General features: G+C 47.5%; 1 protein-coding gene across 2 annotated transcripts in view; it reads left to right on the top strand.

Annotated features, from left to right (window-relative positions):
- The window catches only part of ARID1A (AT-rich interaction domain 1A), a 60,024-nt gene extending 37,190 nt beyond the window's left edge, over positions 1-22,834 (top strand). The window contains exons 5-20 of one of the 2 annotated variants that reach the window (XM_086625966.1): positions 4,002-4,242; positions 4,619-4,708; positions 5,405-5,572; positions 6,175-6,490; positions 7,749-7,894; positions 7,981-8,090; positions 10,582-10,791; positions 10,967-11,174; positions 14,979-15,111; positions 15,310-15,482; positions 15,662-15,812; positions 15,971-16,102; positions 16,213-16,309; positions 18,394-18,634; positions 18,929-19,059; positions 19,870-22,834. In XM_086625966.1, the coding sequence (XP_086482092.1) occupies positions 4,002-4,242; positions 4,619-4,708; positions 5,405-5,572; positions 6,175-6,490; positions 7,749-7,894; positions 7,981-8,090; positions 10,582-10,791; positions 10,967-11,174; positions 14,979-15,111; positions 15,310-15,482; positions 15,662-15,812; positions 15,971-16,102; positions 16,213-16,309; positions 18,394-18,634; positions 18,929-19,059; positions 19,870-21,579 (4,257 nt within the window). In that variant the 3' untranslated portion in view covers positions 21,580-22,834. Of the gene's footprint in view, positions 1-4,001; positions 4,243-4,618; positions 4,709-5,404; positions 5,573-6,174; positions 6,491-7,748; positions 7,895-7,980; positions 8,091-10,581; positions 10,792-10,966; positions 11,175-14,978; positions 15,112-15,309; positions 15,483-15,661; positions 15,813-15,970; positions 16,103-16,212; positions 16,310-17,760; positions 18,635-18,928; positions 19,060-19,869 lie in introns of both variants that reach the window. The other variant, XM_086625965.1, reaches the window with a different exon arrangement.

Below are 22,834 nucleotides of genomic sequence, written 5' to 3'. Positions count from 1 at the left end.
CTGTGGGCTTCCGCTATCAGGTCACATCCCAAAATAACACTGGGCAGTATTTCAAGTGAAGAAACTCAGGCTTTGGGGCTGCAGCCAGCCTGGAGTGTGAGATTCTGTGCGAAATAGTTGGAATCCCTCCAGCGTTTTTTGATCTGCATGGCAGATGAGCAATAAAATGCATAAAAAACACATTGGAAACACGTGAGGAAATTCTCCAGACCCTGACGTTTCCTTCAAGTTGGCAGAGTTACTGCTGTCGAGCCTCACCTCCTGTCTCGGCTCCATCGGCTGCGCTCGCGGGAGGAGGGGAGAGGAGAGCCCTTCTCCTGGTGCCGCTCCGGCTTTCCAGTTCTCCTCCTGATGCTCCACGGGACGCAAATAAAACCTCACTGGCCCTCTCCTCTTGGCCTTCATCCAGAACACGCTGACAGCAGCAGGTCTCCATTATTTCAGTGAGGTTTTCCTGTTTGGTTTTTTTTTTAAAAAAAGCTTCTCCGCTATGGCTGTCCTTAAAACGGTCTGTAGAGAGATGGAGAGATTTCTTTATTTTTCCCTGAGTTTGTGGTGCACTTGAGTAAATGGGGTATCAGAGCTGGAAGGTTTAGTCAAAAAACGCTTCAGGTTTTTTTTTAAGTCAAAAGTCCTTTAGATTTAGTCAGAAAACCCAACACTCTGTGCCTTGATGGTTGGCATCCTGAGAAAATAACTTGATAGGGGGAAAACGGCTCCTTACTGGTTAGCTGCTGGCACTCAGGTGTTCCAGTCCCTGCTTCTCTCCTTCTCCTTGCAGGAGTCATACGTCTGAGAAACATAGTTCTGCGGAATACCGCGCTCGGAAAACGCTGCTGTGCTGGCAGAGCGTTTCTTTCCTGGGAAATGACTTTATTGTTGGAATTCGTAAAACTTACAGATCTTTAGAGGTGAAAGTCAGTTTATGAGTTACTTGGTTTTTATGGTCGTGTTTCAGTTCACGTCCTAACATCCAACAAAGGTCGACATGTCATTCACTTCTAACTTATTTAAACTGGTGGTCCAAGGGTCCGATCCACAGCCTTTAGGCAGGAGACCTACTTTCCCTGTGCGTGAGGTCGGTGATGGTGTGCTCGCAATGCCGAGGGGCCCTCGCTCGCATGTCTGCAGCAACCCTGCATCAACCTGCTTAATGAAAACGGAATGGTTTTAAGTGACTTGCAGTACTTGGGTGAAGCTTTGATGCACAGGCAAGGTCGAAGACGTCGGCTTTGAAGATTGTCATCCAGTTACTTGGGAATTAACTTTCAAACCGTTTTTAACGTTGCTTCATTTTGTGTCTTGCAGATATTTTTCACGCCTGGCATTACCAAGTCGTACCCTCTTAGTCTGCCCAGTTCATGTGTGAATATTGCCCGTACTGTGTAGCAGGCAGTGACCTCCTCAGATCCTGGAGGCAAAGCTTCTCTTCTGCTTCCTGGAGAAGCATGTCACTTATGTCACTTATACTGCTGATAACGGGAGGAAACTTTCACATCTCCCTTTGCACACTTGCTCTGTCTCTGTCCTTTCATGCCAGTATTTTGTCTCAGGTGTACATTTGTAATGTGGTTTGTTGTTTTGGTTTTTTTTTTTCCTTTTTTTTCCTACTCATCTAAGTAGCTGTAGGCCCTGCCCCTCTGGTCTCGAGGTTCAACTGCTCTGAAATGCCATACCCACATAAACTCGTGGTGGTGGGCCTTTTAAAGCTGCAAAGGGTTTTAGCCTCCAGCTTCCTTTCAGTGATGATGAAAACAGCGTTTGGATACGTTTGGTGATTCAGACTAAAAGTACCTTAATGTATTGAAGGGAAATACCAGTATTCCTGTCCAATTTTAGTTGGACTGAATTGGCTTCTGGACATTCTGATCCCTTCATTGCCTCGGAGGGGAACCTAGATGCGTCTCTCTTACCTGTGGCTGGAGTTAGTGCAGTGGGTCTTGGGGAGAGGAGTGTTTGTTCTTCATTGTTTGTGTTGGTTGATGCTTTCTAATGCAAAATGTTGGAAATACTGTCTCTCTACTTCCACCTCAGATGGTTTCCGCAGTAGGAATGTGAGTTTTGTCCGAGTTGTCCCGGGGAAAAAACAAGTAGCTGTGTAGACGAGCGACGCTTTTGATGTTACAATAGGATGGTAGTGAAAATTAAAAGAGCTCTTTGACACTATTTTTAGGCTTTTCTGCAGTTTTTTAGCTTTCATTGAAATAAAACAAAGCTTTTTTTTTTCCTGAGTAAGATAATACTTCAGCAGTAAACAAATATACCTCTGAGACTGTCGTGCAGGAAATGATCTCTCAAACAGAAGCAGTAATGGAAGGGGAGGAAGGACATGCTATGCACTAAGTCATCCCACCAAGTGACTGGCGTTTGCAGCTCAAATGTAGCATTTGCCAGCATTTGTTAGAAGCACTTTGATCGAATTCTGCTGTTAAAATAGACGAGATTGCCCTTCTGCAGCAGACAACTGGATGTGGTGCAGCTGATGCCCAGCTCTCCCCTTTGTCCTTCTGAATGTCACTGTCTGTCCAACAAGTGCGATGAGGTGGTTGGATATATCCCAGGCCGTTTTTCACTCTTCTGTAACTCCAGTTTTCCACTTCGTAGGATGTGGTGACGTACTGTTCTCCAGCTTAGATGATGGGGACGTGCTGTCAGAGCCTTTTCTCACATCACCTGGCTGACAGGTGTTGCAGAGTGATAGGACTCTTGCTTGCTTCCAAAGGCTGATAAGCTTTGCAGTATCTTATGTCTGAGATCCTTCTGCACTGCACAGAGCTGGGAAAATGTTATCCAAACTGCTGCTAAGCACGGCATCATCCAGTCCCTGTAAACGAGACCAGGGTGTCCAAGTTATTTGTCAGTTGGCTTGGCCTTTCTGCCTGGTGTTTTAAATGAGGTTGGCTCTGTTCATGCTGCTCAGCTGAATTCTGTGCAGAGGGAGTTGATATGAGATGCCTTCAGGGCTCAGTCCAGAACGCTTCTGGCCCAGGGCTGATTGCTCTGAAAGACTTAGGAAGCAAAGGTGAAGTCCTGGTAAGCTTTGGTCTGCCACTTCTTCCCCCGCTGTGATGCTTTGAATCTCTGGCAGAGATTTTACCTAATCGTGTGAAAAGTTGTAACATCCCAGTTTTCTGTTCAAATGTCTTGGACTCTTACTTACTCGTTTACTCCAGGCCAAGCCTGAACAGCTGATGCACCTTGTTATCAAACAGCTAGGACGATTGCACGTGTTGGATCTACACATCATCTGCTTGGCAGTATCCCCGTTTTTTCAGACTCGCCAACTGATTTTTGGTGCTGTCACTTTGCAGTTGCTACCGTGGCAATTGGAGGTTTCGACTTCCTTAGGCTTTTCGTGCTTTTCTTTTTCAGGGTGGATACATGCAGTAGGAAGGGTATTTTCTAGCCTTGCCTTCAAGAAAAGCTGAACTTTAAAGGCTGATACCATAACTGCTAATTTTTGCTGTCTTTGAAGAAAGGGAAGTGGGAACCCTGAAGAGTATTTTATGGTTTTCTTTTAAATCTCTGTTTAGTTTGTTTTTATCCATCTCAAGTGAGTAGTTTCCCAGCTCATATGAGGTTTATGAATTAATTATGGTGAGGCAGGAGTTTTCTGTCTTTCAGGGGCTGAGCCACGTTTCTCTTCCAAGCCATGATCACACGGACTGTCTCCTCTATTTGCAGTTTTAACTATATTTCCTGCCTCTAAACTGAACTAAAAGAAGCAAATAGGAGAATTAGCCAGTTGTTTGGACCGTCACCAAGCACTCAGCAAACCAGCTAGGGAACTCTTGGGTTCAGAGACAGGCAGCAGGATAAGACACATTTGGCAGGTACCTCAGTCTGCAGCAGCCTTTGTTACTGACAATAACATGAACCGAGTTCATTGATTTCTATTTGTAGTGTGCCTGAGGGAGAAACACGCTCTTTCTTAGTGGTATGCGAGAGAACAGTCCCGTGTCTTTTGATTTTTGCCTGATCTGTTTCTCTGTGTGTTGCAGGACCTGTCTGGTTCAATAGATGATCTACCCATGGGTACAGAAGGAGCCCTGAGTCCTGGAGTAAGCACATCAGGGATTTCCAGCAGTCAAGGAGAGCAGAGTAACCCAGCTCAGTCTCCTTTCTCTCCACATACCTCTCCTCACCTGCCAGGCATCAGAGGACCCTCCCCATCCCCAGTTGGATCTCCAGCTAGTGTTGCTCAGTCTCGCTCTGGTCCACTTTCACCTGCTGCAGTACCAGGTAACGCTGCTTGGCCGGCACGTGTTGGTCTTTTGGTGGGACTGCCTCAAACAGCTGGAGAGGGAATTAAAGTGGCTAGTGGGGAGGAATTGGCCAGTGTCAGTACTGTGTGGTTATTGAGGTCCTGTGATCTTATTTGTTTGCTTTAAAACGTCTGTAACTTTTAAAGGATGCAGTAGGATGAGTGGGATGGCTGGTAAACCAGCAGTGTCGTTTTGCTGGGTTCATGTAACTGGTCTTGCTTTTGTTTTTCTTCACTGTGGCCAGCATACCCTTCTCCTGAAGTTGTTTGTAGTTCTGGTATTTAATGCTCTTGTATCCTGCGTTTTGTGGTGTGCAGTTTTTGTAATTAACCACTCTCCTTTTTGTGGTGTAGGCAATCAGATGCCACCCCGACCGCCCAGTGGCCAGTCGGACAGTATCATGCATCCTTCCATGAACCAGTCAAGCATAGCGCAAGATCGAGGTGTGTGACATGAGTTAAAAGATTTAATTGTAAAGCTAGATGTGTAACTAAAAATTACCTGGCCTGATGACATGGATTCTATGGTGTGAGAGCATTTAAAAGCTGCCCCAGGTTTATAAGCTGCAAGTGTTAGTAAATTCAACTGTTGCTGGTCATTCGGCCTTGTAATGTTCCATCCAAGCTAGTAGTTTGGCTTGCAAGATGTTTTCCCTGGCTTTTGACACGCTTTTCTGTGAATGTTGCTTGTCCAAGGTCCATGAAGTTAAGCTTCAAAACAAGGGGTGATCGCAACACTTTTGCCTGCCTTTTTCCCCCTAAAAGAATAAGGTTGGTGTGGGGGAAAATGCATGAGAAATTTCAGCTCTCATGGCTGAAGGTATATAGTTGTCACCCTGAGAAAACCAACAAATGAACAGAAAACAACAACAAGAAGCGCCTAGAGTTTGCGGAGTCGTGCTGTCTACTCCTGTGACGCTAAGGGTTTTTTTTTCTGGCTAAAAGAGGAAATTGGATCTGTTATCTTAGCAGATAACACTGGCTCCTTAATAGCAACCACTGTAAAATCTGTCCAGGCTGTTGCTGAAAGGACTTTGTTAGTGGTCCTGGAGGCTGCTGTTACCTAAGAGCACGTGTGTTCAGTGACACCTCTGGATACTTTGCACTAATAATTGTCTGTTGCACTCCCTTGGTGACCAGGTTACATGCAGAGGAATCCTCAGATGCCCCAGTACAGCTCGCCCCAGCCTGGCTCAGCCTTATCTCCCCGTCAGTCTTCTGGAGGACAGATGCATGCTGGAATGGGGCCGTACCAGCAGAACTCCATGGGAAGCTACGGACCCCAGGGCGGGCAGTACGGACCTCAAGGTGGGAACTGAGCTCAGCAAGTAGAAAATGCCTCTTTCTATTGTAATATCTTGTCTTTGATAAACTGTTTTTATTTGTCCTCCCCTTTAGTGTGTGGGTAATACAAAACAGGGCGCTCCTTAAGAGCTGGAAGGAACTGTGCTTTGTTTGTGTTGAGATTGATGGAATATGTTGCTTTCAGGGCTAGTTGTACTTCTGAATGTAGGATCCTTCCTTCTCGTTTAAAAAGATGGAGGTTTTGCATTCGATGTAATAGAGAAGAAGGACCAGTCCTCTTTGGAGAGGAAGAAAATTGAGTGTTGTATGTTTTGGAAAGGGTTAAGTGAGTTTTTTTGCATCCTGTCCTGGACTATTTAGCTCGCTCTGCTCAGTTGAGGTTTGGGAGAGTTTCAGGCAGCTTTTGAATCGATGTTGCTACTTGGCTACGTCAAAACACATTTTATGTGGCTTATATCCAAGTACTTTGACTTTTTGTTGAGGTGTTAACACTCCCCCTCATCTCTGTTAGTGATCTTTAAATATTTGCTGATAGAAGATTTTTATGGTGATTCATAAACTAACTAGTTGAGCGATGTTGTCTTTCCCTCTTTTTATCTCCTTAGGAGGTTATCCCAGGCAGCCAAACTACAATGCCATGTCCAATGCCAACTACCCCAGTCCAGGAATGGGAGGAAGTATGAACCCCATGGGAGCCGGGAGCCAGATGCATGGGCAGACTGGCGTGCCACCATACAGCGGCCTTCCTCCAGGGAGGATGAGCCACGCAACCATGGGGAACAGACCTTATGGACCTAACATGGCGAATATGCCACCTCAGGTGGGCACAGGGATGTGTCCCCCACCAGCTGGCATGAATCGCAAAGCACAAGAAGCGGCTGCTGCCGCCATGCATGCTGCTGCCAACTCCATCCAGAACAGGTGAGCAATGAGATTTCCCCCGCTATCCAAGTCCCTTCCCTGTGTCAGATCCAGGTTTCAGAGCTGTGGATGGACTAACCCAAAGTTGGGGTAGTACTGAACATGCACTTCCTTGAAGGTTTGTCCTTCTTGGAGATTTTTTTTCATCCATCTGAAGTGTTAAAAAAAAAAAACCCAAACATAAAGCTTGGACAAGCAGCGTGTTGGAATACATCATCAATGACGTGCTTAGGGGATCTTTAATATTCACAGGTGAAATCTATTTAACTCTGAGATCCCTTCAATTGTTTTCGCTTTCTTCTTTGTTACACGAGTGACTTCAAAGACGCTGCGTGTGTGATAGGGCCCATAAATCTGTCAGACATCCAGCTGCATTAGTCTGGACCAAGGCGTTGCTTGTCCAGTGTAGTGAACTTCTTCCTTTTAGGGCCTTGATGAGCAGCTGTGGGAAAGGGAGCTGGAATTCAGCTCTGAACTTTGCAACTATTTTCTGTGGTGTTTTGGTTTGGGTTTTTCTTGATTTCACGTTTCAGAGTAGGTGTACGTGGCCTACCAGAATGCCTTGCGAGCCATTAACTTACTTATAAATTGGGTTCCCCCAGTAAATCTGTTAGATATATTTGTTGTCTGACTGAGCATTGTGCTTTTCATCCAGAGTTGAGGGCTGATTGTGCAGTCTGCTGCCTGTTACCTCTGAGTGCCCAGAGGTCAGGTTCTCAAATGCCAGTAAAGGCATCAGAGCCTGCCCCTTGGAGTAACCAGTGAGCAACAGTCGTGTGTGAGGTTTTCTGATACATGTAAGATGGTGTAGCTGGTATGGGTAACGAAAAGGAGAGGAAGAAAAATCATTAAATGTGGCTGGAGCACTACGCCGTTGATCTATACAAACAATATATTCTCACCGAAACGCACAGGGCTGCAGTATTTGCAGATCTGCTGTTCTCGATAAAGGCGACTTAACGACTTAAATGAAGTTCGGTAGAACAAGATTAAAGGTGAAAATGTTCGGAACTGAAGCCTGTCTTTCAAAATAGTTTACATCCCTTTTTCTTTTGAGAACGAGGCTTAGGCTCTAGGGTAGCTAAGCTTTAAAAGAGCACCTGATCTTTGGTCTTTTGCTGGAAAAGTGAGCTGGAGAAAGTCACCCCTCTGCTTCCTGCGTGGAAGGTTTCTTTTAGCAAAGCTGCTTCCTTAGAAGACAAGACCTTAATGCTTAGTAGTTGGAATAAGTGTCTTGTTTCTTCCTTGCCTTCTCTAGACCTCCTGGTTATCCCAACATGAACCAAGGGGGAATGATGGGCACTGGACCTCCATATGGACAGGGAATTAACAGTATGGCTGGCATGATAAACCCCCAGGGCCCCCCCTATCCGATGGGTGGGAATATGGCTAACAACTCTGCAGGTAAGCCAGTGCTGACTGTTAGGTGTTTCATCGATTTTGTCCTACTTGATTGAAAATCAGTGTTAAAGATTCTTTTAACTTCCTAGGGATGGCAGCAAGCCCTGAAATGATGGGTCTTGGAGACGTCAAGTTAACACCTGCAACTAAAATGAACAATAAAGCAGATGGGACACCAAAAGCCGAGTCCAAGTCAAAGGTAAAATGTTTTATTTTTTGATTTTAATTACATCCTTCCTTCTCAGCATCCAGAGGAATAAAACCATGGCACATTAACTTGGATTGAACAGTGCATCTATCTAGTAGTGAGTGTGGTTGTGGAGAGGAACCTAGTTTGATTTGTCCTCCTTACCCTGAACAGACTTCTCATTAGCATGGTTGTCCTTGTAGTGTGTGATCTGACGGCTACTTGCAACCATGGTTCTAACTCAAGAGTGTGGTGAGTGAGTGGAATACCCTCTTTTGGGATGTGTTATGTTTTGGAGTGTAATTTAAAGAAATAAGTGTCTTGAAATGTGTATGTACGTGTGGTTTAGAGTAAGCTCTGGCTATATTTGCAATAAACCGCTAAATATCCACATATGTTAATAACAGTACTCTTGAAGAGCCTGAATGATGAGACCCTCATTCCCTGCAGACACCTACTAGCCCTCAGTAAGGCCAGGAAAGGGACTTTTCATCAGAATTCAAATCCTCTTCTGTTTATGACTCACGAGTTCAAGCCTCTGTCTAACAGAATTCCTCACAGATGCCTGGCACACCTTTATTTATATGTTCTCGGCTCAGCTGTGGGCTAGTCTTGCTTTTATTAGCTGGAGAGAAGGTACCTGAACAGATGGACCTTTTGGGTCAGCTTTATCCGAGTCCCTCAGGTTCTGTGAGTAGCTAATTGGACAGTTGGTTGAATCACAAGTGTAAAGGTAAAGACCGTGTAGTTGAAGTGTAAGGAGGTTTCACACGAATTATGTTTGATGTGTCCAGCCCAGCCTGTTCTTGAACTCCACCAGTGGTTCCAAGAGGTTCTTCAGGATTTATCAGGAAAATTCCAACAATTGAAGGTTTTACTTCCGGGATTCATAAACTGTTCAGAAATGAAGGAAAGCATTTCCCAGTCCTTTGGGAGTAATCAATTTCACTTGCAAAACAATTTAGTATTAGGAATGATCACCTGCCACAGTGAAACTGCCAAAAGAAGCGTAAACAAACCTGAGTTTGTTTCTGGTGTAGGCTTGGAGGTAGTCAGCTATCACCTCCCAACTGGGAGGTGGTACACTAAACTGTAAGAGTTGTTTCACAGACAAACCTCTTACTAATCCTGTGTGAAAGCCAGAAGAGGGAGGCAAACAAGTCTTCAGGGAGTGGTTTTCTTTGCTTTACTGCTACCAGTTTCAAAAGAACCACCAAAAAAGCAGTTTCTAAGCCCTTAGTCTCTTCTTTTGCAACCTGAAGGAAAATATGTGCTCTGCAAGTTTGACACCTGTACCACCAGCAGTTTGCAAGAAGGTTCAGAAGATCCCTCGCTTCTGCTGATGTGTCCTGGCATCTGCCTTTCTGTTTATGACGAACTTGAATGCTCTTGGGCTAGGAGATGCCAGAAACGACAAATAAGGGTTGTTTGTCCTTCTGGTCTGCGCTGTTTGAGGATTCTTTCATGTGCTAATGAATACACTCAGTCTTGAGTGCCGGGGTTCATCTCAAACATCATCAGATTTGAAGTTCAATTCTACTTTGGAAGTTCATTTTTAAGTAAGCATTTGGATTGCCAAAACCATTCCTACCTTTACTCCACGTGTATGTGATCCAGGTGGTAAAAGACAAAATAATATGCTCATGCACTACATCAGAACGCTTTGGGAAAGAAGGCAGGATGCAGGACCACAGGTTTTACCTCTAAATAGACACTCTAATTTATTTTCCTCTAAATAGACAGTTCAGTGAATTGGATGTGTAGGAACTAGTGTGTGACACTTCATAACTGTGAACTTGTATTCCAAATTCCTGTGATACCTTTCCATACCAGTCTTCCTGGATCCTGATAATGCCAGTGATGGCAAACCAGTGTAGGAGCTTACATCATATCAGAGTAGCCAGAGATTTCTGGACTTCCATCAGTGAATAGGCAAGGAAAGAGACATGGTCTTCGTGAGGGACCCCTCACACACATTGGCCAAACAGGTGCTTCTGATCTTTATTTTTCATTGACATGTGTTTATTTTTATACCTTTGCAGTGTTTAGTGTCAGTTTAACCTGGCATCTACCACTTGGGTAAGAGACTAGACTTTCCAGAGGGCAGCATTCACTCTGGCAGAGTACAGTAGCCATGGGGAGTCTCAGTTGCAGCTGAATTAGATGTTTTCTCTTAAATTTAGCAAACAAGCCCACAAAGGATGACTCAAAGAGATGGCACTCTGCAAAGTCTGTTTGAGGTTTGTTTGGTTTCTGTAGCGTTCCTGAAACCTTTCACTTTTTAAAAACACGTATTCCGTGAACTCCCCGAGTAGCAGCTGGTTTTGTGATACCTTTGTCAAATGCCTGACTGATCTGAGACAAGTGTAGGTCTAACACAGAGTTGTTCTCAATAGAACAGCAGAACTTCGAGCTCTTATCTGACTGCTTTTGTGAAACCTTCTCAGATGTGAACAAGCTGCTTTTGTGCTGCTCAGTCCTGATATGTCTGTCTTTCTCCTAGAAGTCCAGTTCCTCTACTACAACCAATGAGAAGATCACCAAACTCTATGAGCTGGGGGGTGAGCCCGAGAGGAAGATCTGGGTGGATCGTTACCTGGCCTTCACCGAAGAGAAGGCCATGGGCATGACGAATCTCCCAGCAGTAGGCAGGAAACCCTTGGACCTTTACCGGCTCTACATCTCAGTGAAGGAGATTGGAGGATTGACTCAGGTGAGTGTCCAGCAGCCCGTGTGGTGACCGGGTGTTCGTATTGAAGGCTGCCCGCTGCTTAGCCCTTACTGCATCCTTTGTTGTAGCTGGGAAGGGTTGATTGCTTCCCAGAAAATTTCTTGGGAGGAGAAGTAGCTGGGATTTTGAGTTTAGAGCCTCTTGTTTGGTTGTGCAGGTCAACAAAAACAAGAAGTGGCGCGAGTTAGCCACAAATCTCAATGTGGGCACGTCCAGCAGTGCAGCTAGTTCTTTGAAGAAGCAGTACATCCAGTGTCTCTATGCCTTTGAGTGCAAGATTGAGCGAGGTGAAGACCCCCCTCCAGATATCTTTGCAGCTGCCGATTCAAAGAAGTCTCAGACTAAGATACAGCCTCCATCTCCAGGTGAGTTTAGACACTGCTTTAAGGTGTGCAATGAATGTTTGAACCAGAGGATCTCTGGCACTGTACACCCAGCTTCATATGCTGTGGGCCAAATCGATTCAAATCTTCCCAAAACCTTCATGTCTGTTTCTAATTAGATGTTCTCTGGTTGCGTAGATTAAGTATTTTTGTAACGTGGGAGTGAATGATACTGGGAATAAGTCAAGCCTCCTGGGATAGTTCAGTTTCTGTGTGTCCCACCTCTGTACTAAGTTGAAGAAAAAGGAAAACGTATATACACAGACCTCTGTGCTTACCAGTACATCACTGCCTTAGGAGAACCCGGTGGAGAGGGAAGTCTCGAGTTATCTCTTCGAGATGATCTCTGCATAGTCTAACAGCAGCCCTCGTTGTTACTGCTTAGCTTTGGGAACTTGCTAGAAAAGTTGTGCTTGTTTTGACTATGCAAGTGCTGCCTTCTGGGAGTGAATGCTTGACGTGGGTGTGCGCTTGTCTTCCTCATGAAGTACTTTTTCCTGACTTGGGCAGAAGACGTTGAGGACTTTCTGAAGCTTTGTGCCCAGATAGCTTCATAAGTCGGTTACAAGTTGGATGATCTCAAATTCAGGCCCTTCAAATTAACTTCTGCTGTTGTTTCAAAATTGGTGAGGTGCTCTGGTTTCTGAATATTTAAGCATAGTGTTCAGTGGTCGGGGGAGGAAATGAGAAAATGCCCGGGCGAGCAGTGCATGCTGTACTCTTTAGTCTTCGGAAAGTCTGATCGTTTCTTTCTCATTTGCATTGAGTTCATTTCTTGAGTTACTGCTGAACTTGCCAACCCAACCCTATAAGCTTCAGTTTTCCAGTTTGTCATATAAGTAAAACCTTCAGATGCTTTTTCTGGTCAGGAGCCTGTTCATGTAGGTAAAATAAAAACTTTGTCTGCTTTGAAGTTCCTGTAAAGTTTGCAAAAAAAATGCCTTTTTGGTTCTGAAACCTGGCATCATCTTTGTCTGGCATCTGAGGAGTGGAATAACGAACCCTTTTTTGATTGTACTGCAGTTGTGTTTCAGCTCTGCTAAGCCCTTGATTGACAGTGTGCTTGTCCGAATATTCTGTTGGCAACTACATTTATCTATCCTCTCAGTTACAGAGTGTTGTTTTTTTAAAAGATCAAAATCCTGTCTTTTTACTAGTCAGGAAACCTGTCCCAGTGTAGCTTCAACCTTGATGTGTTCTGCAAGATAAAGCAACTTTTGTGCCATTAGACTAAACTTCTGTCTAAAGTGCTGAGTTCTGCTTAAACTAGACCACAAATCCATCCCCACTTTCTTTCCAAAACCTCTTTCTTGCCCCCTTGAGGTACTGGGCAGTGGAACAAAGATGTTAAGAGCATTTGGAGTTTATTTGGAGAGGGTTGAGACTTTCAGGAAGCCACTTAAAACTTCTTGTAGCACTGGGTGCCTGTCAGAATGGGTTAGATGGTGCATCAATTTTTCCTTCGTTTTAGCGGATACGGTGGTACGTGAAGGTTGTGGGTCTGCCTCTGGGCTGCGGTACAGGTCATCTCTTGCATCCAGCACATGAGCAGCAGGAATTTGCAGGGCTGCTGTCCCAGACTCTGCATGTTTGTGCAGCGCTGTTGACTTAGTCCGGGGGTTTGATGGCCGCTGTGAGAGGACTGTGCTGTACTCCCTGTCTAAATGGTCCTCTCTCCACTTGTCTTACTCCAGACTCCTGCAACTAGGAATATGCAGAGGGCAGCACTGAAGCATGGTTGGTTCCTCTGATCCTTTAAGCTGGTATCACTCAACATGTTCATGGTGCGCTTTCACTTTCCTTTCCCTCCTCTCTCTTGCTCCCCTGGATCGAGAGGAACTGAGGGTGTAGGACACAACACAAATTGCTTTCTCAACCTCAGCTCCAGACTTAAGAGCCTTAGAGAAGCACTGAGTCCCAGTGGGCACTACTGTCCCAGGAGGTTGCTGAGACTCTCCTGAAGCAGCATCCTCCAGACTTGCCCACACAGGGGCCTGTCTCCCAGCAAATCGTCCTTACTGGGGAGTAACTTCCCTGTTTGAACGCCGAGGGGACAACAGCGGGGTGTTTTGAAGTCCCATCGTTTGGATGAAGGGCTCTGTCATCCCACACAGACACACGCTTTGCTCTCCTTGCAGACTTCATAACCTTTTGGCGTTGGCTTAAGCTTCATTTCAGCCTGTTCTGCCCAGTGATCTTCTGCGTCACGGTGTGAACGACGAGAATCTGCGTGATTCTCCATTAACCACTTTTTGAGGCTACGGAGCACCTAAAGGCCTTTCAGGACAATCATCCAGGCAGAGCTCGTGGTGCTGGAGCTGTTTTCCATGCAGTGTGCATTCATAACCCTCAAAACCCCAAAGTGTTTACTTGGCTGGAGCAGACCGGGCACTGCCTGGTGGGCACTGGGCGCGGGTTTCCTGCCAACTTCCTTGGGTTCCCGCTCGCAAACTGCGGCGTGTCCCCGGGGAGGCGTAATCCGTCTGCCGTTGGTTTGAATTCCCAGAGCATGGAACTGGCCTGGGTCCAACTGTGTGTAAATTTGTGAGTGGGAGGGACGGCAGGGGGTGGGGACAAACACCAAATGGCAGCGACGCGGGGAATGTCTCGAGGCCTCTTCCTGCCGGTGCCAGCGTTACAAACGGCGAATTCCTGGGGGAAGCGAGCGGAGCTGAAGCGCTGATGACGAGGGAAGGAGAACGGCGGGGAGGACCCATGAATGAACCTCCCTGCTGAGCTTGCCTCTGCCCTTCCTTCTCCCGAGACCTCCCCAGGCTGGGAGGGAGTCACAGAGAAGAGGACAGGGTGCCAGGAAGGTGGGGTGTAAACAAACATGCCCTGGACCTGACCTCGGAGGATTTTAATGAATAGCTGAAATGACTCATCAGCCAGCAGAGCCGAAGCTGAGGGATATCGGGTGCTGGGGATGGTAACTAATGGAAACATTAATTAAGAGTTCAGCTCTTGCCAGCTGCGAGGAGCATATGAACCTGAGAGCTGACACTGCCACAGCGATCCGGGGCAGAGGAGGGTTCCTAGAGCTGACAGCACAGCTGGATTCCACATGACGGCCTGGGATTTTTGATGAAAGCTTACTGTAGCGTAAAGCAACCCCTACAGAGCCAGGGAACTTGCTGGACGGGTTTTGTTGTTCAGTGAAAGATCCGGCATCTCCGGCATTCCCTGTTCCAGGAATCCTTGGGAGTGGTGCTTGAATTAACCTGCATGAATTAACCCCTTTCGAAGGGCAGAGCAGACAGAGGAGCCACCTTCGGAGTTACTTGGTGACTTCGGCCAACATCCTGGAGTTTCTCTCACTGGAAAGATCATGAAATTTCCAGGAGGGGGCTCAAACCCACCTTCTGTCTGGGGAGAAGGAGAATGTGAAGGTGATGGGTCATTGCTTGTCATTTGGCAGGAAGCACCGTATTCTGCACTGCATGGTGCTCTGTAGAGCATCAGCCTTTGAAGTCAGATAGCCTGGGCAACAGGAGACAGTGCTGCAGCGGTGGCACGGTGTGTAGAAATGGGATGTGGTTAAGAACGAAGACATGATGAAAACGAACGTGTCCTCTCAGCTTTACATGACTCTTCTTGGTTCTTCTGGGAAGTCTGGCCCAGTATGTCCTTGCAGTGTTGAGCCCCTTGTGCTTTTTTGGCCCTGTTTGATCTGTCTCTTTCTTGAAGGACTCTTTGTGCTCTGTTCTTTGAGGCTGATGTTTTGGGAGGTTCTGGGTTGCATCCATAGGGTACAAAGCTGCTTACACCACATTTATGTTCTTGCAGCGGGTTCGGGCTCAATGCAGGGTCCTCAGACGCCTCAGTCCACCAGCAGCTCCATGGCAGAAGGAGGAGACCTGAAGCCTCCAACTCCAGCATCTACGCCTCACAGTCAGATGCCCCCTTTGCCAGGCATCAGGTAGGAAACCATCGCACCCTCTTCCACCACGCTGGATGCAGTGTGACTGTGAGGTTCCACAGGTGGCTGTTCTGGTGGAGCTCCGTGGCTTTACTCCTTTGTTAATGGCTCACAGCAACGTTGTTGACTCTGCATCTGTGTGTGGAACTCTGTAATCCTATATTTGTGGTGGTTGGTCTTTTTTTTTATTTTAATCAGGAGTAACTCAGTGGGCCTTCAGGATGCCTTTGCAGATGGTAGTGATCCTACGTTCCAGAAGCGGAACTCCATGACTCCAAATCCAGGGTACCAGCCCAGCATGAATACCTCTGACATGATGGGTCGCATGTCTTACGAGCCAAATAAAGATCCTTACAGCAGTATGAGGAAAGGTGAGGAAGTCCTTGTGTGCTCCTTTCCCTTTTCTCCTTGAGTGCTAATCCCTGTATCTGGCTGTGCGCTGGAATATGCTGTAGGAGACCTTCTGCTTGCCCTTTGTCCCCAGAAGACAGGACGTATCTTTCTAATGCAGAAGTAGACGTGTTTATTGGTCCTTCTTTCAATATTTCAGCTCCAGGAAGCGATCCCTTCATGTCCTCAGGGCAGGGCCCCAACAGTGGTATGGGTGACCCTTACAATCGTGCTGCAGGCCCAGGGATGGGTAACATGGCCATGGGACAGCGGCAACACTATTCCTACGGAGGTCCTTACGACAGAGTGAGGTGAGTACTTGAACCTGGTGAGATCCTGATTTGCTTGACTTACGTGAAATGATTACTTTTCTCTTCACTATTGTGATTCTTCTGATCATCTTCCTCCATTTGAGGAGCAAGAGTGAATTGAAGTGGATGTGTGGGGTTCTGTGTTTGCTTCCATGTAGGACGGAGCCCGGCATGGGACCTGAGGGCAACTTAGCAACCGGAACTCCGCAGCCAAACATCATGCCTTCCACCCCTGAATCGGGGATGTACTCTCCCAGCCGCTACCCGCAGCAGCAGCAGCAGCAGCAAAGGTCTGTGCAGGGAGTTGCCACAAACAGCTCTGCCCAGTTAGAGAGCTCTGAGACTGTGAAAGTGAAGCATGCATCTGATCAGACAAGTAACGCATCTGTTTCTTCTCCAGACATGATTCCTATGGCAATCAGTTCTCCACTCAAGGCACATCCTCGGGCAGCCCCTTTCCTAGCCAGCAAACTACCATGTATCAACAGCAACAGCAGGTAAATTATCAGGAAGTTTCTAATTTGTTCAACTGAGAGACAGAAGAGTTTTATCTGTGAAATTTGTGAAAAAAAGAGGATGAAAACTCTTTGGGCTGTGTGTTCGCTTGACGAATGTGTAGAATTAAGTACCTTACACAGGCAACTTTTTTTTTTTATCAGTTTCCAAATAGTTTAAATAAGTTTTGATTAGTGTTGCCAGTGTTGTGTTAGCAAAACAATATTCTGAGAACAGACGCTGTGTAGTTTGCAGACGTGCACGCTCTGGTCAGGCAGAGGAGATCAGGAAGCTTTACTGGGCTTCTCTGCCCCTCTGGAACTTTCAGAAATCCCATCATGTTTCTGTAACACTTTTGGTCCAAGTGATGAGTTTGTTTGGAGCAATGATAGTTCTGGGGAGCTGTTTCAGGTGGATCATTCTGCACAACCCAGGGATTTGTTTTGGCTTTGCCTCACTGAGCCTGCAGACAAAGGCTTCAGACCTGCCTCCACTCCACTGCCCCACTGCCTCCTACGCATTGTTCTCAAAAACGTCAGGTTTGTTGCAGGACAAGAGTCTGAATGAACATGTATCTCTTTTCATCATCCTTGTATGCGACTTGCTCTTTGTATCAGTGCCAAGACCCGTGATGTTTTCCTGATAATTTTGAGTCCTCTGGTTTAGGCGCGTATAGAGAGGGCACTCGCTCAGCTGTGCTAAGAATAATTCCAACTCCTCTGCAGTTTGGCTCTGCAACCAGAGCCATGGGGCTCTGAGCCAAGAGTTCGAGTTACTCTGGTACTTGTCATCTTTGAAGCCCTAGAGCTCCATCTGAAGCCAGTCATGACCGTGGAGCTTCTGAGTAGACTGTATAGCAGCCTAGAGCATAGACCCTTGGAGGCAAGAGAGAGCTTGGATTTTAATTTCTTCTCCATTGGCACTTAAAAGAAGCAGGGGGGAGAACAGTTCTTGCTCCTTTCAGTGGCGTGTTTTGAAATCTACAGGAAAGGAAGAAGCAGGAAGTAACAACAGTTTTTAACGCATGTTGTTTGCTTCAGCAGAAACCTCTGTTTTCTGGGAAATAGAAGAGAAATAGGGTCTGATAAAATTCCTGGACGTGAAATGAAACAAATACCTGTGCACAGTTTAGTTTGGGGTGAATGTGTAGTAGAGCCGAGTCTTTTCTCCAGGAAAGTCCTTTCTGTGGGCAGACTTCTGCCCTCAAGGCATCCTTGTAGAATCCACAAGGAAACTACCCAGCCAGCCGCAAGGAATTGCTCTTGGCTTGTGGAATCGAAAGACTGATCCAACTTCACATTGGATATGGCTAACGAGAGACGAGTCCTGCCCTCTGACCGGCCGTGCCGTGGGGCATATCCTCTGGCTCCGAGCAGCTTCACCCGCTGGGGTTCGGGTTGGGTGTGTCTAAGTAGACAATCTCACGTTGTTGGTGCCTTTGTTTTCCCTGTAGAATTACAAGCGACCGATGGATGGCAGCTACGGCCCGCCTGCCAAGCGCCACGAAGGGGAGATGTACAACGTCCCGTACAGCGCCGGGCAGGGGCAGACGCAGCAGCAGCTGCCACCAGCACAGACCCAGCAACCGAGCCAGCAGCAAACCGCACAGCCGTCTCCACAGCAGGACCTGTACAACCAGTACGGGAGTACCTACCCTGCTGCCGACCGCCGATCTGCCGGAGGGCCACAGAACCAGTTCCCATTCCAATTTGGCAGAGACAGGGTCTCGGCTCCCCCGGGCTCCAATGCTCAGCAAAACATGCCTCCTCAGATGATGGGTGGTCCCATCCAGTCTGCTCCAGAGGGCCCGCAGCAAAGCGCCATGTGGCAGGGGCGCAACGAAATAGGGTACAGCTATCCGAACCGGCAGAGCGCCGGCACTGCGCCCCAGGGGCCTGCTTACCACGGAGTGACTCGAACAGATGAAATTCTGCATTCAGACCAGAGGGTCAACCATGAGGGGCCATGGCCTTCCCACGGGAACCGGCAACCTCCTTACGGTCCCTCCGCCCCCGTGCCCCCAATGACGAGGCCCCCCCAGTCTAACTACCAGACCCCCCCCAGCATGCAGAATCACATTCCTCAGGTATCCAACCCAGCACCTCTGCCCAGACCTCTGGAGAATCGCACTTCTCCTAGTAAATCTCCATTCCTGCACTCGGGGATGAAAATGCAGAAGGCAGGACCGCCAGTCCCTGCCTCGCATATCACACCAGCGGCTGTACAGCCTCCCATGATCCGACGAGACATCACCTTCCCTCCGGGATCAGTAGAAGCGACGCAACCTGTGTTGAAGCAGAGGAGACGGCTGACAGCAAAAGATATTGGTAAGAGGAAACTCCTGCTTTTCTCCTTGTGCCTGTCGAGGGATGGGTGCTGCCTTTGGTACAGTACTGCCAAGTGGAAGGGCTCTGCTGGCCTTGAAAGAATTCTATTTTTTGCAGGTTAGTTGCGTTTTCAGACATTGTTTTGGCACTGTCTGCAGGGAAATTGGTGGTACACGCAGTCTGTACATCATCTTAAACAGGCTCTGCTCTCCATGGGTCCAAAAAGCAGTATCAAGTATCTCGTTTTTGTTTCTAAACTCTGGGAGCTGAAAGTATCATGTGTTTATGTTACAGGAACTCCTGAAGCCTGGAGAGTGATGATGTCTCTGAAGTCTGGGCTGCTAGCTGAAAGTACGTGGGCCTTAGATACCATAAACATCCTGCTCTATGATGACAACAGCATAATGACCTTCAACCTCAGCCAGGTGGGTGCAGATGCTCTCTGATGCAGGGCTTTGAAGTGCTAATTTTGTAGGGTTTTCTGTCAGCGAGGTAGCAACAAGCAGCCAGGGCCAGCGAGGGCCAGACCTCCCCGACGTCCCCGGACCTGCGGAGCACACCGGGTCCGAAGAGAGCGTGGGGTCTGGGTAGCTGGGCACTGGTTACTCACTGGCCCGTGTAATTTATGCGTGTTGGTGTGCAAGCACGTGTGTTCTCCTCTCTGGTGAGATGTGTCTGTCACCTCTGTAACAGAGGAGGTGGGTAACGGTGGGGAGGCTGTTGGCAGTGCGAGTGCTGTGGAGGGCTGGAGGCTGCTTGCGTTTTTGGGTGGTGATGGTGTTGGTTCACCTCTGGCTCTGTCCTTCCCCAGCGAGGCTGGGTGCCGGTCCGCAGTGGCCAGCCTGTCTCGGTGAGTTGCCACGTGCCTCCGTGGCTGTTGTAAAAACCACCCGGCAATGCCACGAAGGCTCTTCCGCTTAGCGCAGCCCTTCACCTCCCTGTGTGTTCACTGGGGGGGAGGTACAACCAAGAGCACGGGTGTGTTTGCACGGGGGGAGTGCGGCTCAGATACTGACAGTCAGCACCTGGTTTTGCCTTTGTTCCTTTCCCCAGAGGACGGAGAGCTCTCTTTTGCAAACAGTTCATCATTGCCAGCCTGAAAAGAACCCATTAATTAACATCACTGCTTAAATTCTTTATGCCCTGCTTTTCCCAGTTGCTCGTGTTGGCCTAAGTTGTTTTCTGATCACTGTTCCCTTCCTTCCTTCTTTTCCCTCCTGTTTTTCGTCTCGTAGCTGCCAGGCTTGCTGGAACTCTTGGTGGAGTATTTCCGGCGCTGCCTGATCGAGATCTTCGGAATCCTGAAGGAATACGAGGTGGGAGACCCAGGTCAAAGAACACTATTAGATCCTGAAAGGTTCTGCAAATCTTCAGCTTCCTCTCCTGAAGAAGGGGAGGAGGATGATGAACCACGGAGCCTGAACTGCGAGGAGGAAGAAGAGGATGAGGAAGAGGAGGAGGCTGCGTTTTCAAGCAAGGACAAAGCACCTCTTGAGAACAGCGAGTTAAAACTAGTTAGTAAATTTGACAAGCTTCCAATCAAGATCGTGCAGAAAAACGACCCGTTTGTGGTAGATTATTCCGACAAGTTGGGGCGAGTGCAGGAGTTCGACAGTGGGCTGCTGCACTGGCGGATCGGCGGCGGAGACACCACCGAGCACATCCAGACCCACTTTGAGAGCAAGACGGAGCTGCCTTTGACTCACAAACGAGCTTCCTGCACCTCTGTCTCGAGGAAACGTTCAGCAGCTGAGAGCAATCCGAGCACCAGGGAAGGAGAGACTGCTCCAGAGAAGAGGATAACCGCCACCATGGACGACATGCTTTCGGCACGCCCGGGCTCCCTGGCAGGAGAGGAGGAAGAGGCCAAAGCTTCGGAAACGGTGAAGGAAAGCAGCAAGTTTCCCTTTGGTATTAGTCCAGCTCAGAGCCACAGAAATATAAAAATTCTGGAGGACGAACCTCACAGTAAAGACGAGACGCCTCTCTGCACCCTCCTAGACTGGCAGGACTCTCTGGCAAAGCGCTGCATCTGCGTCTCCAACATCATCAGGAGTTTATCGTTTGTGCCGGGCAATGACTTTGAAATGTCTAAACATCCCGGGCTGCTGCTAATTCTAGGGAAACTGATTCTCTTACACCACAAGCATCCAGAACGCAAACAGGCACCCCTGACCTATGAGAAAGAGGAGGAGCAGGACCAAGGGGTGAGCTGCAACAAGGTGGAGTGGTGGTGGGACTGCTTGGAGATGCTGCGTGAAAATACACTGGTCACGTTGGCCAACATTTCTGGCCAGCTGGACCTCTCCCCTTACCCGGAAAGCATCTGTTTGCCTATCCTGGATGGACTCCTCCACTGGGCAGTATGTCCGTCAGCAGAGGCCCAGGATCCCTTTCCAACACTGGGGCCCAACGCGGTCCTCTCCCCTCAGAGACTGGTTTTGGAAACACTCAGCAAACTCAGCATCCAGGACAACAATGTGGATTTGATCCTTGCAACTCCCCCCTTCAGTCGCTTGGAGAAGCTGTACAGCACCCTGGTGCGGTTCCTTAGTGACAGAAAGAACCCGGTGTGTCGAGAGATGGCCGTGGTACTACTGGCCAACTTGGCACAGGGGGACAGCCTGGCAGCAAGAGCGATTGCTGTGCAGAAGGGCAGCATTGGCAACTTGCTGGGCTTCTTGGAGGACAGCCTGGCCGCCACGCAGTTCCAGCAGAGCCAGGCCGGCTTGATGCACATGCAGAACCCACCCTTTGAGTCGACGAGCGTGGACATGATGCGCCGAGCCGCTCGGGCGCTGCTCGCCCTGGCCAAGGTGGACGAGAACCACTCGGAGTTCACGTTATACGAGTCGCGGCTGTTGGACATCTCCGTGTCGCCTTTGATGAACTCTTTGGTTTCACAAGTTATTTGTGATGTACTGTTTTTAATTGGCCAGTCATGACAGCTGTGGGATCCGAAACCCTGTGTGCGTGTGCGTGAGTGGAGAACTTAAAAACTGACTGTTGCCCTTTATTTATGCAAAACCACCTCAGAATCCACTGTCTGCCCTGCGCTGTCCTGCTTCTCCCTGGGGGAAAGATGTCCCCGTTCCCTCTCCCCTTCCCCTGCCCTTCAAATTTGTCCTGAATCCCTTATTAAAGGAGAAAAAGTTCTGTCTACATAGAAGACTTTTTTTTATTTTAACCAAAGTTACTGTCGTTTACAGTGAGTTTGGGGAAAACGACTTGCCGTGTTATCCCATTGACAGGCACCACTTTCATAACTGTTTTTAATGGTAAACTCTGAAGGACAAAAGTGACTGCTGAACTCTGTGTGGTTTATCGTTGTACATTCACAATCTTGCAGGAACCAAGAAGTTACCAGTTGTGAGCAGCCCTTGTCCAAGGGAGGCCTGTGCAGTAGCGAGTAGAACTTCATGTACTGTACACCTTAAACTGTAAACATACTGTAATAACGTCTCACATGGAAGAAAAAAAAAAAAAAATAAGCGCTGGATCAGCAGCAAGCTGTAGTTTTTAAAAATGTTTTTAGTTAATGTCGAGGAGAAAAAAAAAAAAAGGCTTTTCCCCCAAAGTATCATGTGTGAACCTACAACACCCTGACCTCTTTCTCTCTTCCTCCTTGATTGTATGAATAACCCTGAGATCACCTCTTAGAACTGGTTTTAACCTTTAGCCGCGTCCTGAACGCTGCCACGTGTGTATATATCTCTGACGTTGTACATTGCACATACCCTCAGATTCCCTGCAGTTTTGTCCCCCTCTCCCCCCCCCCTTTATAGTATGACGAGTTAACGAGTTGATGACCTGCAAAAGCGAGACACAATTATTTAATCTCTTGCCAGACATCCCTCCCTGGAGGATGCTGTACAGGTCTCTGTGTATAAAGTCATTGCTGTCTCAGCAGCCAATCAACTTATAGTTTATTTTTCCTGTTTTTGTTTTCTTTCTAATCGAGGTGTGAAAAAGTTCTAGGTTCAGTTGAAGTTCCTGATGAAGAAACACAATTGAGATTTTTCAGTGATGAATTCTGCATATTTGTATTTCAGACGATGTAGCTAAAAACTTGATGTAAATTCCTCCCTTTTTTCCTTTTTTGGCTTAATGAATATCATTTATTCAGTATGAAATCTTTATACTATATGTTCCACGTGTTAAGAATAAATGTACATTAAATCTTGGTAAGATGTTTGTAAG

Source organism: Tauraco erythrolophus, chromosome 24, assembly GCF_009769465.1.
Source record: "Tauraco erythrolophus isolate bTauEry1 chromosome 24, bTauEry1.pri, whole genome shotgun sequence".
Lineage (NCBI taxonomy): Eukaryota > Metazoa > Chordata > Aves > Musophagiformes > Musophagidae > Tauraco > Tauraco erythrolophus.
This window is presented reverse-complemented; position numbering and strand designations above follow the sequence as displayed.